This window comes from Zonotrichia leucophrys, chromosome 1A (genome assembly GCF_028769735.1).
Source record: "Zonotrichia leucophrys gambelii isolate GWCS_2022_RI chromosome 1A, RI_Zleu_2.0, whole genome shotgun sequence".
Classification (NCBI taxonomy): Eukaryota; Metazoa; Chordata; class Aves; order Passeriformes; family Passerellidae; genus Zonotrichia; species Zonotrichia leucophrys.
Window position 1 is genome coordinate 35,099,767 of NC_088170.1, and position 14,527 is coordinate 35,114,293.

General features: G+C 36.5%; 1 protein-coding gene across 2 annotated transcripts in view; it reads right to left on the reverse strand.

The window, feature by feature from the left end:
- Nucleotides 1-287: 287 nt before the first annotated feature.
- BLTP3B (bridge-like lipid transfer protein family member 3B) overlaps nt 288-14,527 on the reverse strand; it is a 45,478-nt gene continuing 31,238 nt past the window's right edge. For both annotated transcript variants that reach the window (XM_064702144.1, XM_064702142.1), the window contains 8 exons: nt 11,786-13,281; nt 11,132-11,307; nt 9,681-9,817; nt 8,839-8,989; nt 4,647-4,903; nt 2,409-2,517; nt 1,332-1,501; nt 288-641 (listed from right to left, as the gene is read on the reverse strand). In XM_064702144.1, the coding sequence (XP_064558214.1) occupies nt 516-641; nt 1,332-1,501; nt 2,409-2,517; nt 4,647-4,903; nt 8,839-8,989; nt 9,681-9,817; nt 11,132-11,307; nt 11,786-13,281 (2,622 nt within the window). In that variant the 3' untranslated portion in view covers nt 288-515. The remainder of the gene's footprint in view (nt 642-1,331; nt 1,502-2,408; nt 2,518-4,646; nt 4,904-8,838; nt 8,990-9,680; nt 9,818-11,131; nt 11,308-11,785; nt 13,282-14,527) is intronic.

Consider the following 14,527-nt stretch of genomic DNA (forward strand, 5'->3'; position numbering starts at 1 on the left):
TAGCTATACTATTCTAGAGGATCTAGCCTGTATCATCATAGTGCAAATGTAACCTCTTATCTATAGATATCTTCTGGTAACAATCAAACATAACCTTAGAAAAAGAGGTATGCCTAGTTAGTGAGGCATGGTACATGGACTCTGCTATGTACCCAGGCACCTTCTTTCATTACAGAACCATCCACTTTTCAGAAAACATTTTAAAAATAACATTTCCTTTGATAATATTAAAAGTAGATGATATGATTTTTTTCCTCAGTACATTAATAAAGTACAGTATAAACTGATTTTTCCAAAGTCATTTCAGTTTAAAATGGGCTGAGAAAAGTTACAATGTGTAATGATAATTTCAGAAGAGTACCTGGTTCACAAACATTTTTTTTTTTTGTAATGAGAAAACTGTCTGTAAGCAAAAAAATAACCACATTTTCAAGTGATTTGCAGACAGTATTTTAGGTGCCACCACCACCTGCAGTTATGATGATGATGATGCTTTGAACAAACAGAACAGTGTCCTACTGATGATCAACATTCATCCTCTTCATGCGATGAAGCAGGGCATCTTTTTCCATTTGGACCTCAGCAAGAGCCATTTTGGCTTTGGCTAGTTCCTGTTTGAGACATTCATTTTCTTCAATAAGCTGAAATGAAGGGGTTAGAAAAGAAAGCTATTAGCATAACTCCATACTGATGACTTTTTTCCATTTCAGTAACTTCTGAAAAACCAAATGCTCCCATTCATTGCTGGGCAGAGGTTTGCTGAGGCTGAGCCAATTGCAACTGATTCTCGGTCAGTGAGCATAGAACATGGAGAGAGTTAATGCAATCAGCTCAAAAGGTGGGATAGATAGTGTTTCAGCTGTGCCATTTCCATTCTGGAGTGGGATGGAATGACCCAAGATTGTGAGCTCTAGGATCAGATTTTTACTCAGTGAGAAAAACAGCAAAATTAATCTGTGGATTTTGTCAACGTCCATTCAAAATCTGGTATGACTGATAGATCTGTACAGATCTGACCAAACAGCTAAGTCCCTTGTTTTTGGCAGCTGTGTTGTACAGGAATGAAGGAGATAAGGAAAAGAAAACTCCCTTATAAAATTTCTTCTGACTTAAAGGAAAAGGGTCAGTGTGCAGTGTATTATTACACTATTTAGAAAGCAGTGTTAAATTGCTGAACCACACCAGAATATCCACGATCCATATTTTCCATTTCCAACAGATTTCTAAACAAAAGTGTATCGCAGGCCCACCCCCAGATAGCCTTACAATTATGATTAATAATCATTGTAAGATAATTTTGAGGGGGGAAAAGTGAAGTCAAAAGTTTATACCTCATTTTTAAGGAAGTCAGATGAATGCCTGCTTGATTTAGAAGGTCTGGGTGTCTCCCAAGTAGTTTGCGTGGCTTGGTCCTGTGTTTTACATTCAACAGATCCCACTGCTTGCTGCAATGTTCTGCTTAAATTCTTCATCTTTGACACATCATTTACTTTTTGATTGTCTGCATTACAGAAATAGTGTGCAGGGGTTTTGTCAAAACTTTTTAAGCTTTATTCTTATCAGTACAAAATTAAATCCACCTAAAACAAATATACTTATAATATTAAGTACATTAATATTTGCCTGTCAAAATCAAATTTAAGAATCAAATTTAATTAAAACTGATAACCTTTTAGAGGAAGAAAGAAACAATATGTAACTTCCAGCCTGGAGAAAATAAACACATTTTTATACCGACCTGTATCATCACCACAGAATATGCACTCTGAATAATCAGAAATTTTAGAACTATTAATATTGCTATTAACTTACTGTCTCCAGGTCCCTCTGAAGACTGTATTTACATTTAAAGACACAGGGAGATGAATCTGCAGAATCACATTTTTAAATTAGGAAATAATCTTAACTACTTGCCATTAAAGAAATTTTCTAGCATTTGTAAGTGAAGTCCACTATATAACACCTCTTAAAATATACTGTTGTACATTAAGGGAAGAAGTCAGGGTCATGGTTTTACAGTAGTTTCTACAACTACCTGCAACACAAAACAATAAAGACAGCAACCACCTTGGAAATCTGTAAAGAAAGGCAATTTTTTTGTTTGCTTTGTAGAACAAAGGAACCCTAAATTTATCATGATGAAGTGATATGCACCGATAATGCATATCCTGATGACATTATAAGCATATTTTTTATTTCTCCCAGACTGATTCAACTGTGGGTTATCACAGCCAATACACTAATCAAAAAGGTATTCTTTTTTGTGACTACACTTACAATTATGGCATATGGCAACACCACTTACACAAATTATCAACAGTTATCATTTCATAATTAGTCACAAGTATGCACAAAGGAAAAAACAACAGGATTATTGAATTGAGATCAAGGTGCAGCAACATACAAACCTCTAATGAGAAAAGTGCCATCATCATTTCTTTCTATCCAGAGTATGTCAATATGCAGTTTTATGGGTACCAGCTCAGATGCCTTAAGATTTTCACGTGGACTGTCATCCTAAAAAACACACATAATAAAAAATTAGTTTACAAGGAAATAAAAATAGTTAAGTAGGGTGTTTATTTAAACATAAGTGGATTTAATGAAACTTGAAAGGGAATGTTTCAGAGCAGAATTTTCTAATGGGATCTCCACTAAACTTTGGCTTCCTTTCTTTTCCCTCAGGGATTGTTTTAAAGGCTCAAAATTATCTCTGGAGTAAGTCTGCTGAACTCAATATATAGTCCAACAAAAATACTTCAAAGTGTTTTTACAGACATCTCAATAAGATTATACCCCAACTCAAGACATTTGTTAGCTCAGTGGCTGAGTCACAGATAAGAAGCCTGTGCTATACAGTGTCTGATTTTCCCTTGAACTATTTAAAGATTGAATGGCTACAGCTATCATTCTTGAGCAGATTTTGTCTTTTCAGAATTTAGTTTGGGATGACACCAGCGGCAGTTTAGTTATACTACTGTATTTAACACAAGAGAAACTTCACAAATTACTTCTTTGGGGTCTCCCCAGGAAATCTTTATAGTTCATTATCCCTGTCAAACAGAATAATGAAGCCAGTATAATCAGAAACTATACATATCAGCATTAAATGTGTACCAAGAAAGCTGTTGAGATACAGCTTCCAAAGCTTCTTGAAACAGCATTGAGATTGCAGCAGAAAAAATGCAAACAATAAAATAATATTTCCTAAATTCCTCCCTTGCCATGAAACACACTGCATGAAGTCTCATGCAGAAGAAATAAAAGAACATACTGCATTGAACAGGCAATGTAGCACACATTTGAACCATATCTTCTCACTCTATAATACCCAACAACTCTAGAGAAATGAATCATCTCTATGTCAAATCTGCAGTTTGTCAACCATCATGAGTAACTGCACCGTGACTTGTGTGCACTGCTGAGTGAGCACTTTGGTGCTTTTGCTGCCAAGCAGAATCTTGTTGCCAGTTTATTATTGTACATTCGCCATCTCAAGCAGCTGCTTTCCCAAGAACATTTTGCTTAAGTCAGCCTTCTTGCCAATAAACCAGAACCATCCTGGTTTTAAATGCAAGTGACTATGTGTAAAGGTTTTGCTTTTTGCATTTGGGCATTCATGTTTGTGATCCACTGAAATCTGAGGAACAGATTCACAGCTCTTACAGAAAATGCTTATGCTAATCCAGTAGAGGAGGAACAACTCTAAGAGTGCCCAAAGATCCTCAGGGGATGGAAGGGCTGTATCACTGAGGGAAGGAATACTGATGCCTTTTGAGTAGAACACAAGACAACTGCCTTTCCAGTCAATAATGATCTTGGCAGAATCAAGACCTTAGCCCAGATGTAGAACTGGAGCTGCTCTTCCAATCCTTGCCTTGTTCAAAGTTTGTATGGGTGATTATTACTGTCCAAAGCAATGTAATAATTCTTTATGTTTGTTTGTTTTTCTGTTGTTCTACACCCCTCAAAAAAGTGCCCCTATCTTTATATTCAGTGGCTGTGCAGCACAGAACTCGCCCTCTTATTTAAATGTCTGAAAGAAAGTCCCCTAAGAGACTTGAACAGAAGTGTCCTCTTAATGTTACTATTTTAAGATATGGTGCTGAAAATGCTTGCACTGTTCAGTATCTGTTTCTAGAAGAACATGAAATTTGGGTTGTGTTCAAGTGGTTTGTACTGTAATTCTATAACCCTTCTCCTTATTTTGTACAGAACTTTCATTGCAAGAGCAACCCTCCAACTAGGAAAGAGAAATAACGTTTAAAATCCATGGTTTGTAATTAGAAAATATATCCTTTGCTAAGCAAAAAAGCCCAACCAGAAAAACCCACACTGTGCCTCTAGAACCTTACATATAAAATTCCCAGACACCGTCACTCTACAAGAAAGATTTGGGAGAGGGGGAAGAAGTATGAAATGTTAATTCATACAAATAGCTTATTCATGCAGAAAATTCCCCTCCAGGCATACCACAGAGCTAACCAAATCTATGGATTTTAAAATTGTTTTAGTGTTATCTAAAGACCTTTCAGAGTATGATAGCAGTTTCTTTGAAGTTAACTGTATCCAGATTAGTAATTTATCATCAAAGAAACAAAAACACCATTTTTTTGGAGCAGCCAAGTATCTCATTGTTAACATACTTTTAAATTAATCCTTGCATTAGAAACTTTTATCTTCATAGGCATCACTTCTGCGACAGTTTCATCTTCTAGAAAATGCTGAATGTTTGTGAGAGAAGATGTTAGAAATTCAGCACTGAAGTTCTCCACATGACACTGAAGAAACCCATTTTTTACAGCTAGCAGGGAATGTACAACAGCACTAGGCCCGCTTTCCCATCTCAGACTAATCTCAGGTGATGAATTAACAGGTCCAGCCACAGATTTACAGTCAGAACCTGTTGCAAAAAGAAAACAAATTTGCATTAAAATTTTGCATTGTACAGAAAATCAATTATGATGTAATTATTTCCACCTCTATTGTCCAACTGATTTCCCAAGAAGTATCATAGAGTTATTATTCATTAAAAGCAGTGTTGCAAATACAGAACTTCAGAGCAAATTTCTAAGTATAGCACTTCAAAGTACAAAAATAAAGAGCACATATAAAGACTATTACCTCACTGTGACAAGAGAAAAGACAATGCAGAAGTATCACCATCCACAAAAATAAAATTGTTTCCTTGGTGCCTTGACGATGGATAACCAATTGTTTTGCATACTTTTCCACTAAGTCATTAAATTTCAATTCAGAAAAACATTAAAGTCACTTCACTCTGTCAGGAGAGCAGGTATTTTCTTGGAAAGGCTTCCTAACTTAGGAACCATGAATGCAGTAAGATAGAGAGTAAGACCACATATGCATTACTTGGGCAGCAATAGACTTGAATGTTAAAAAACTCTGTCACTTTCCTGCTAATGTCAGTATCTTTAATCAGTAAGGACAATTACAAAATTCAACATAAAAAGTTCTGAAAACCATCATAAACTAAGCTAAAGTAAAATTAAAATAAAAATTTAAGGTAACCAGATTGCGGGAGGTGGGCAGTGAGCAGTAACCATTTTTTGTATAAAGTAGTTCCCCATGGGATTCTCAAGTCATGTCATCACTATGATGGCTGGCCTACAGAAATTATCTCTATGACAAGAAGCACAATCACAGTAACAGAAAAAACAAACATTGAAAGGTGAAAGTTACCTCAAGAAACTCAAGAAAAATCAACTGCATTATGTCAATTCATCATGCAACAGACACTGCCTAGAGCTACAGCAGTCTGACAAGGTAATTGATTTGCTTTTCTATTTGTACATTGATTGGGTTCCTCTTCCTGTACAGTGTGCAGGTTCATGGATGACCTGGCACAGGAGCAGAGTCAGGACTTGTGCACTTATCTACTGGCACTAGAGTCGGGTTAGATGGACACACTGTCGATCTGGGCCAACAAAGACAAAGATGAACATGAGAACCTTCAGCCTCTGCTGCGAACCAGAATCTCTCCCTTTGTTACCTCTGTGAATAGGAGTTTCCACAACACTGACAGCCACGACTCCATCCTTCCATCTTTCCAATGTTTGAGAAGTGCTAAATCTCATATTCTCTTTCTCCAGAAGAACCCACTCCAAAAACCAAGCAACCAACCAAAACCATACTACAAGTATCAACTATCTTTTTAGGCTCAGTCCAGACAAAAGTGAATAAACTACCAGCAGCCCAGGAGAAAGAAAGAGACACTCTCCAGACAGAAGAACAATCACCATGCTGTTCAATGAATCTCTGCAACTGGTTCAGGAAACTTTGTTTACCTCAGGGATCCATATACTTCCCACACATACAGATAAAGAAATAAGCATAGGTGCCCTAAGTATTTCTGCACCTGAAAAGAGTGCCTGCATCATTGCTGGGAGGATCCAAAGTACGGAAAAAGAGCAGAGGAAAAGAACACAGATTTAGTCTCAGCCTTGAGTCAATTTTAGTCATCTTGCAGATACCTGAAAGGGGCAAAGACAAGGGAAGATGGAGTAAAAAATGCTATTAAAAAATCTGGAAACTGCTATGAACTGCTGTTGCCTTCTAAGAAGCAGGTTCAGCATGATTAGATCTCAGTAAAAGCACAGCCCTCCCACAATACTTCTGCCATACTCCCTCCCTCCTTCTTTTAGTTTTGCTGCCAGGCAAGATCAGATAAAGTAGCAGTCCTGCATCCAGCCCTGCAGGGAATTGCACAGCTGCCATGTAGCTTTCAACTTAGTCTAGCTTTTAGCCACATTCTTCCCTTTTTACATCTACTGCATTAACAGCATAGTGCATTTTAAATGGCTATTTTCTTCCAGAATATCTTGGAGACTGTAATTATAAGTTGAGTATTCACTGCATTGCATGGTTCCTCAGATTACTGGTTTCAATTGTTAATGCAGCACTTGAGAAAGTTTTATTAAAGGTCTTGAAGAGGGAGGTTGCTTTTATTGGGATATTATGGTACACATTTGCTCACCTGTTCTTTTAGCTGTATTTTGTTACTATTAACTCTTTTAAACAGTCTATTTTGATGTGATTCTCAAGCTTTTTCCAAACTTTTTCTCTTTTAGTTCTAATAGAAATGAATATGGGACACAGGGAGCATGAGCAGAAGATTCCTGACAGTACAGAAATCACAGTGAAAAGATCAGTCAAGAGAATATGTACATTACAGAACAGGAGTGCATAAAAATGCATAAAAAATGCATAAAAAACCAAAAAAAGTGTTGTTGGCTCATCCATTCAGGTACCTGCCAGAAAGAGAAAGGAAGACATACGAAGTGGAAGTATTTGGAGATTCCAATCATGTTATATCCTTTCTACCCATAAAATAATTAGACAGTGCACAAGCCTCTCATTATCAGCTGAGAAGCATTATCACTATCAGAGGCTCCAGCTGAAGATACAAAGAAGAGCAGGAAGGTGGTATGTTCATATTATTTACTCCCTCCAGCTTTTACAGAGGATATGGCAGATAACCAGAGGTCAATTTGCCTGTATGAACTGAAGGTCAGCCATGAGTGCTCCCTACTGGATGTTCTCCTAGCCTTCAGATGTTGACTACAACATCATGCAACAGCTGCTAAGGCAGCAGCTGCTGGCAGTGGCTCAGCTTACCAGAAAATGTTCTTTAGCTAGGGGATCAGAGGTTGTACCACCTCCAAGGCTGAAGCACCTGCTGAACAAAAGCCATGCTGATAGAAGGCTGGAATAAGAAAATGGCAGCCAACAGCTGCTACAGCTACTTCCTCAGAAAGGAACTGAACGGAAGCTGGCACGTCAGGGACCTTCCCCAAAAACCCTATAGTGCAACAGAGCTTCCATCCAGCAATCCATGTGGAAGGCTGGCAGAGGGGAACAAAGCAGACTGTGACATGAGCTGCCATACCAATACATCATGACAAGGAAAACAAATCATCCACAAGAACTCGGTTTTTCTGGCAAAATGTGTATATATTGTACTCATGCCCAAGAACAGCTCTGAAAGACACTGGTTGATCTAGCTGTGCAAATACTTGGCATGAAACTATACTATTTGTATTAAGCTTAAAAAAGCCAAAGACAACCAACCAACAAAACCCCCCAAAAACCAAAACAAACAAAAAAACCCAACCCAAACCAAACTAAAAACAGTTGTCTATCTTTAAAGCTCGTATTTCCTGACAGAGGAAATGTTTAAAATTTTCTTAAACCACATATTATAAGCCTGTTTAAACAGTGTGTGTCATTTAATCTAGAGAAACTGATCTTGAAAAAAAGGAAACATTCCTTCAAAGGAAGGTACATAAAGCAAAGTACTATTACAGTCATAAGGAGTTCCATCTTCAGGAAACAGTAACACAATGCAATTTGTCATGGTAACACCCCCAGCAGCCAGGCCCCACACAGCCTCTCATTCACCCCCCACCAGTGGGACTGGGGAGAGAACTGGAAGGGTACATGCCAGAAAACTTGTGGCTTAAGACAAAGACAGTTTAATACAAAAACCAAAATCCAAGAACATAGCCCCATACCAGTCACTAGGAAGACAATTAATTCTACCCCAGCCAAAACCAGCTCATAATGCAGCTTACTTTATTTTCAAAAAAGCAAACTAATGACCAGAATTCAATGCAATGCACCTTTTTACCCACATGATCATACACAGTTCCATTTATTTATTCTTCCTTTTTAACATATGGCAATGAAGAAAAAATCAGAGTTCTAAACTAGCATAAAAGGGATGCTAGGCTAACATAAAACTGTGTTTTCATTTTTATTTACTTGGAACAAATGTTTCCAGCTCCAATTTCAACACACTGAATTGTTAGCTCTTACCAACAGTTCTGTTGCACAGATATTGTCGAACACCAATATTTCCTAGCTGGTTTGGTATCACTTGGTTGACCTGTAAGCATATTTCTGTGTCTTCTCCTCTGATGTCAATTTCACCATTAATACCAAATACTTGAAAAACCACAACAGACATCTGTCAACAAAACCCAGATAAAACAATATAAGATTATAAAATTATTTTACAGTGATTATTGTTTGTAAGGTATGTCTAAACCTTTTCCATCACAAAAGGAAAACAGCCCTTTGTATTGAAAGCCCTTGCTCACAGAGAAATAAAAAGTTCTCATTTTCTTATCCTTTTCTTTTTGTACACATTGGCTTCATAATAGATTGCTCAACAGTCTGTCCAAAGACAGACACTTGTACTGATGCCCATTCAGACTTGGCTAGAGAAGCCATGGAAGTGAGATAGAGTTTCCTTACTGACAAGAGAAGCACATGACCTATGTGTTACCTGAAATATCAGGTATCTGACATTACCTACAACTGCATTCAACTTTATGCATATCATAAGCACAACCAAGCACTTGCAGTGCTGAATCAAACCAGGTTAAAAAGCTAGGATAGGCTACTAAACTTTGGCTATCTGCATAGTAGTCAGCCCTTTTTCTCTATTTACAGGGTTGCAGTATTTTTAAAAAAGAAGCAGAAGCCAGTTTTAAGTCAGTTTTGGTATCAGAAGATGTATATCCATCATCATTACTAGTATTTTGGGTTCATTTTTCTAATGACTCAAAAAATCACCTCTAAAAGGAGACATTTTAGTTGTGCTTTAAGGTTTAATTTACAGAATCGTGTGTTCTAATGGAATTCAATAACATTACCATTTCTTCACTAGTCTCATGGGCATTTTCTGAAGCAGCACTCATGGCATCTGGAGATGACCCATCACAATTTTCCATCACTGTGCCTCCTTCATGGACATTTTCTGATGGACTTTGATAGTTTGTGGCTGTAATACCTTGCAAACACACATCAGAAAAAATGTGAATTTAGCACAGCATAATCTTAATCACTTTTCCATTAAGAATAAAGTCAGTGACTGTTACTGAATGCACACATTATTCATTTTTTAATACGAGTTGAGTGGCTTATTAAACAAATATTTACAACTGAAGTGCCAAATCCATTCTTCTTATAGAGAGTTCCAAGTTCTAGATGCTAATCAAAAGTAAAGCAGGATACAGTGACAAAAACAATACAGCACTCTACATGCATTGTTAAAAAAAACTGTGAAGGCATTTTTTTAGAATTCCAAATCAAATAATATAAATGCGATGAAGCCAGAAAAAAAATCCAAGTTGTGTTTCTAAAATACTGCACAGTGCCTTTAGAGCAGATGCTTGTATGTTTAGAGAAGTAAGCTACATATCTTTTTATTAGAGCAATCATAATCATGATAGTGTTTCCTTGACAACTGGAAAGCATAGATACTTAACCTGCAGTTAAATATTGTTTAACAAGCTAAAAAGACATATAAAGGTTATTTAAAATGGAAAGTGTATTTCATGGCATACTCCCACATAAGCACATGCAGGAATACTCCTACAATTCAAATATATAACAGGCTTGCAAGTGAAGCAGTCTTCTCATTATTGCTCTAGACTGAAGAGAAATCCTACAGAAAAAAAACAATCTTATGCTAATTAGAATTATCAGAAAAGAGGTATCAATAAGGTCTTCTTACTCTATTTCCTGACATGGGAAAATTATTTCATCAGTATATACACAGATGAGCAAGAATTGGACAAATACCTGCTATTAGACAGTCAATACTTGGGAAATACTCCTTGAGGGATGAACTGCAGGGAGACTACCAAACCTATCTGACTGGTAATTAGCACAGAGAGCATTAGTGAAAATTTGTTTCTTTTTTATCCACTTCTAAAATGAAAGCTTCTTTGCCACTTCAAGTGTAACACTGATTCAGGCTCCAACCTGTAAGTATTGCAGCCAAAGCAGTTGCTTTCAAGCATAGCAAGGAACTAGTTCTGCCTAATTCAGATTTGCAACACATCACTTCAAAGCTCTTACTTTCCTTAAGAGAGGAAAATTAAGCAGTGTTAAAATTAAATAGTGCTGCTTAAGTAGTGCAGTTTATTGCTTTCCCCTGAAATTATATGTGGTGAATACACTTGATATTACTGGTGAAGGTAACAGAAATAGTCTTGTAAAGTATCCAGGATTTGCTGGACCAGAATCCTTTTGAGCATGACTTTAATAACAAACAACATTTTGATGTATTGCTTAAAAATATTTTGTGAAACCTGCTTACCTTTCTCCAGAAAGCTTTGACTATCACTTCCATCACTCTCTATCAAATGATCCTCTAGCATCATACTATCAATAGAGATGGTATCCAGAGAGACTTGTGATGGACTTCTCTTCATATTTTTGTAAGAAACAGAGAATGCAGGGAGGTTGGACGAGCAGCGTTCCTTGGGCTTAGCACTTTTAAAATATAAAGATATGAAGAAAATATTGTTTATATTAAATAATACATAGAAGTTACATTAAAAATTCCTCTAAACCAAGCAAGATATAAATGAAAAAGTCTGATTATTTAATAATCCTTTGACAAGACAAGGTAAATGTAGAAACAACACATATTCATGTGGGTATTTATGTCAGTACTTCTCTCAATACGTATTTCCTGACACTTAAACTAAAAGTAAATAGTTTAAATCAATTAATTAACACTAATTTTAACTTTCACTGAATGCTGGATACTGCATAACTTTTTCCATGCTTTAAAAATTTTCATCTACTAAACACAGAATCACAGAACAGCCTGAGTTGGAAGGACCATCGAGACCAACTCTTAAGATGTTCCCTTCTGACTGCTGAAAGTACTGGAAGTCTGTGGCCAACAAGATTTCTAAATCTTTTCAAAGAGTAGGAAAACTATTTTAGTATTAATTTTCTATACCTTGAAGAAGACTGGGATGCAAACATTTTAACTGAAGCCACTTTGTCTTTGTTGATTTCAAGCTCTTCAGACTCTAAGGCAGTTTCTGTTTCCAAGTCAGCGACTTGGTCAGGACAGCCTTCAGTTGTGCCCTCCTGTTCATTTAACTTATTTGAGGATATGTTTCTGTCATCCTCTTTATCAATGAAAAATTCAGTAGAATCTTCTCTCTTATTTAGAATGGACACCAAATCCCTAGGATTCAAACTACTTTTCTCACTTAGAGGTCCACAGACCTCTTCAGAATCACTTCTACTAAAAAGTCCACTGCTTCCTCCTTCACTCGTATCTCCCAAACCTTTTTCTGATGCATCATCAGAAAATGACATTGCTTTCTGAAAATCCGTATTACTGTCTGATTTAAACAAAAGAGGATCTATTAAAATTCCTTTATTAACTTCAGCATTCAGAGGCTTGCAGTCATTTACATAACCAAAATTAGTAATACTGGCTTCCACTATCTTGCTACCAACTAATTTACTCTCTGAAGTAAGAGTTTCCCCATTTCCCACAGGGGAGAGTTCTGATGCCATAGTACTTCCTTCTTCCTCAACAGGAGATTTACAAGGGTTTCCCTGAGTCACTGGATGGAGCAGTAAGGCTACTTCTGCAGTTTTCAGTAGAATCCCAATGCAGACATCTGTTTGCTTTGCAGGTTTTCCTGTCACTGCCTCTACGTCCTTCCTTAAGTTTTCCAGGAGCAATACAAGAGATTCATGGAGAAACAGCAAAAAAAGATACTGGTAGTGATTGATCTGCACGCTTACATGTTTCTGAACATGGACAAGAACATGTACATCTGCATCAGAGGAAGAGCTTTCAGAAAGCACTGAGGTCTCAGACATTTGAATGCCATTGGTTGAAGGCTCTGTCTCACTGCTGTAATACTCCTTTAGAAGTTTCTTACGTTGCAATCTATTAGAGAGATCACTAGATTCACTTTTTGGAATGTTCAAGGCTGTCTGATTACGGGATACAAGCTCTTTTTGTGACTTTGCAAATCGTATTGGCTGACAAATCCAAAGTGAAAGTGGGAAAGAGTCCACAAAGCTTACTGGCCGGCCTTTCCCACTTTTCGTTCCTTCGTAATCTATCCAAAACTGGGAAAAATGCATGGCCCAAACATCAGTAGCTGCAGATGTCTTTAATGCATATTTATTCAATTCTGGAATGATATAACCCTTATAAACATCATGCATTTTGGTATCTTGTTCATGAGCATGTCTCTGGAAGATTGGATGTAAAAGATTAAAATTTTTGGGGGACTTAGGAAAAGTGGTGAAATTTCTACTGAAAAATTCTGAGTCCTTGAAGTTCTGAAACAAAGCTTCTAGATCAGAGTGTCTGCAGTTTGGGGAGCATCTGGTATTCGTAGCAATCATCTCTGAACTTTGAATGGAAATTGCACGAGGTTGATCTTTATGAATTTCAGGTTTGTTTTCAAATGGGATGATGATCTGCAAGGGAGAAATAAATTTTTTCTAGTTAAAACTATGTAGAATAAGAAGGTATACAATCAAAGAAACAAAATAATAGCCATGACAGCTGATACAAAGGAATGTAATTACAGTTTTATGAGAAATCAAGTACAGTGAAACAGAACAGGGATAAGTTGGGCTCACAGACTAAGATTTATGTTCTCTCTCATTTTTAAGAAGGATGCTGTGACATCAATATTTGTACAAAACAGAAGGGTCTCAGGCTTTTCATCAATATTTGCACAGAAACATAAGCATCTCAGGCTTTTCTTATCTGAAGGTCTTAAATTTAGTTCAGTTATATTAGGCTGAAGTGGCTCATTTCCTTAACTCAAGCAACTTGGTAGAATGTTTCTTGAAGTGTTTCCAAAATTTACAGCTTTGAAAAACAGAGAATTATAATTTGGAGTTCAATCTGGCATGTCAGATTGGGTTTTCCACCATATCGAGTACTACAGTGTTTTATTTCTTTGTTAAGACACAAGCAATCAGTTAGATATGCCACTGCAGCTAATATTCTTAATATTGCAGAATTTAGGTCAGGTATTTTTGACAATTATCTGATAATCATAATATATTTGTTTCATCAGGAAAATAATAATGTATCTCAACTCCTAAAGAACATAAATAGTTCAGCACACTGTAATTAACTTGCATATTTTTAGTGCATATTTTAAAATAGACTTATTTTATGCCAAATGCTGAATCTTAAATTGTTAATATGTTAATAATTGTTAATATAGTTTGGCTAATATCAGTGACACTGCTTTCTATCACAGTATCTCCATTCTGAATCTAGAAAGGAGGAGTAAAAAAATCATCCCAAAAGACACAAAGATGGGGGTAATGAAGCTTCTTCTTTTAAACACAAGGACTCAAGAAAAAAAAAACCCTAAATAAAATAATTAACCATTCATCAATTCATCATTTGCTTGAATAAAAATAATGCTGTTAATACAGGGTGACATAATTAGTTCAAATCAAGATTTGAGAGATGTTAGAATACTTTTATCCTCTCGTAGTTTAGTAGGCTATTCCCATATAATGATTCAATAGCAGATTAATCTATATTTGCAGATTCCAGTCATTCACTCTTAATAACTGTTTCTATTCAGTACAAACCATGTCCTTGTAAAGTATACATTAAGAATGTAGCAACAGGTTAGAAAAATAACCACCTCTCCATTTGCTGACTTTTTAGAGCCCTTGAAACCTCTCCTCTCCA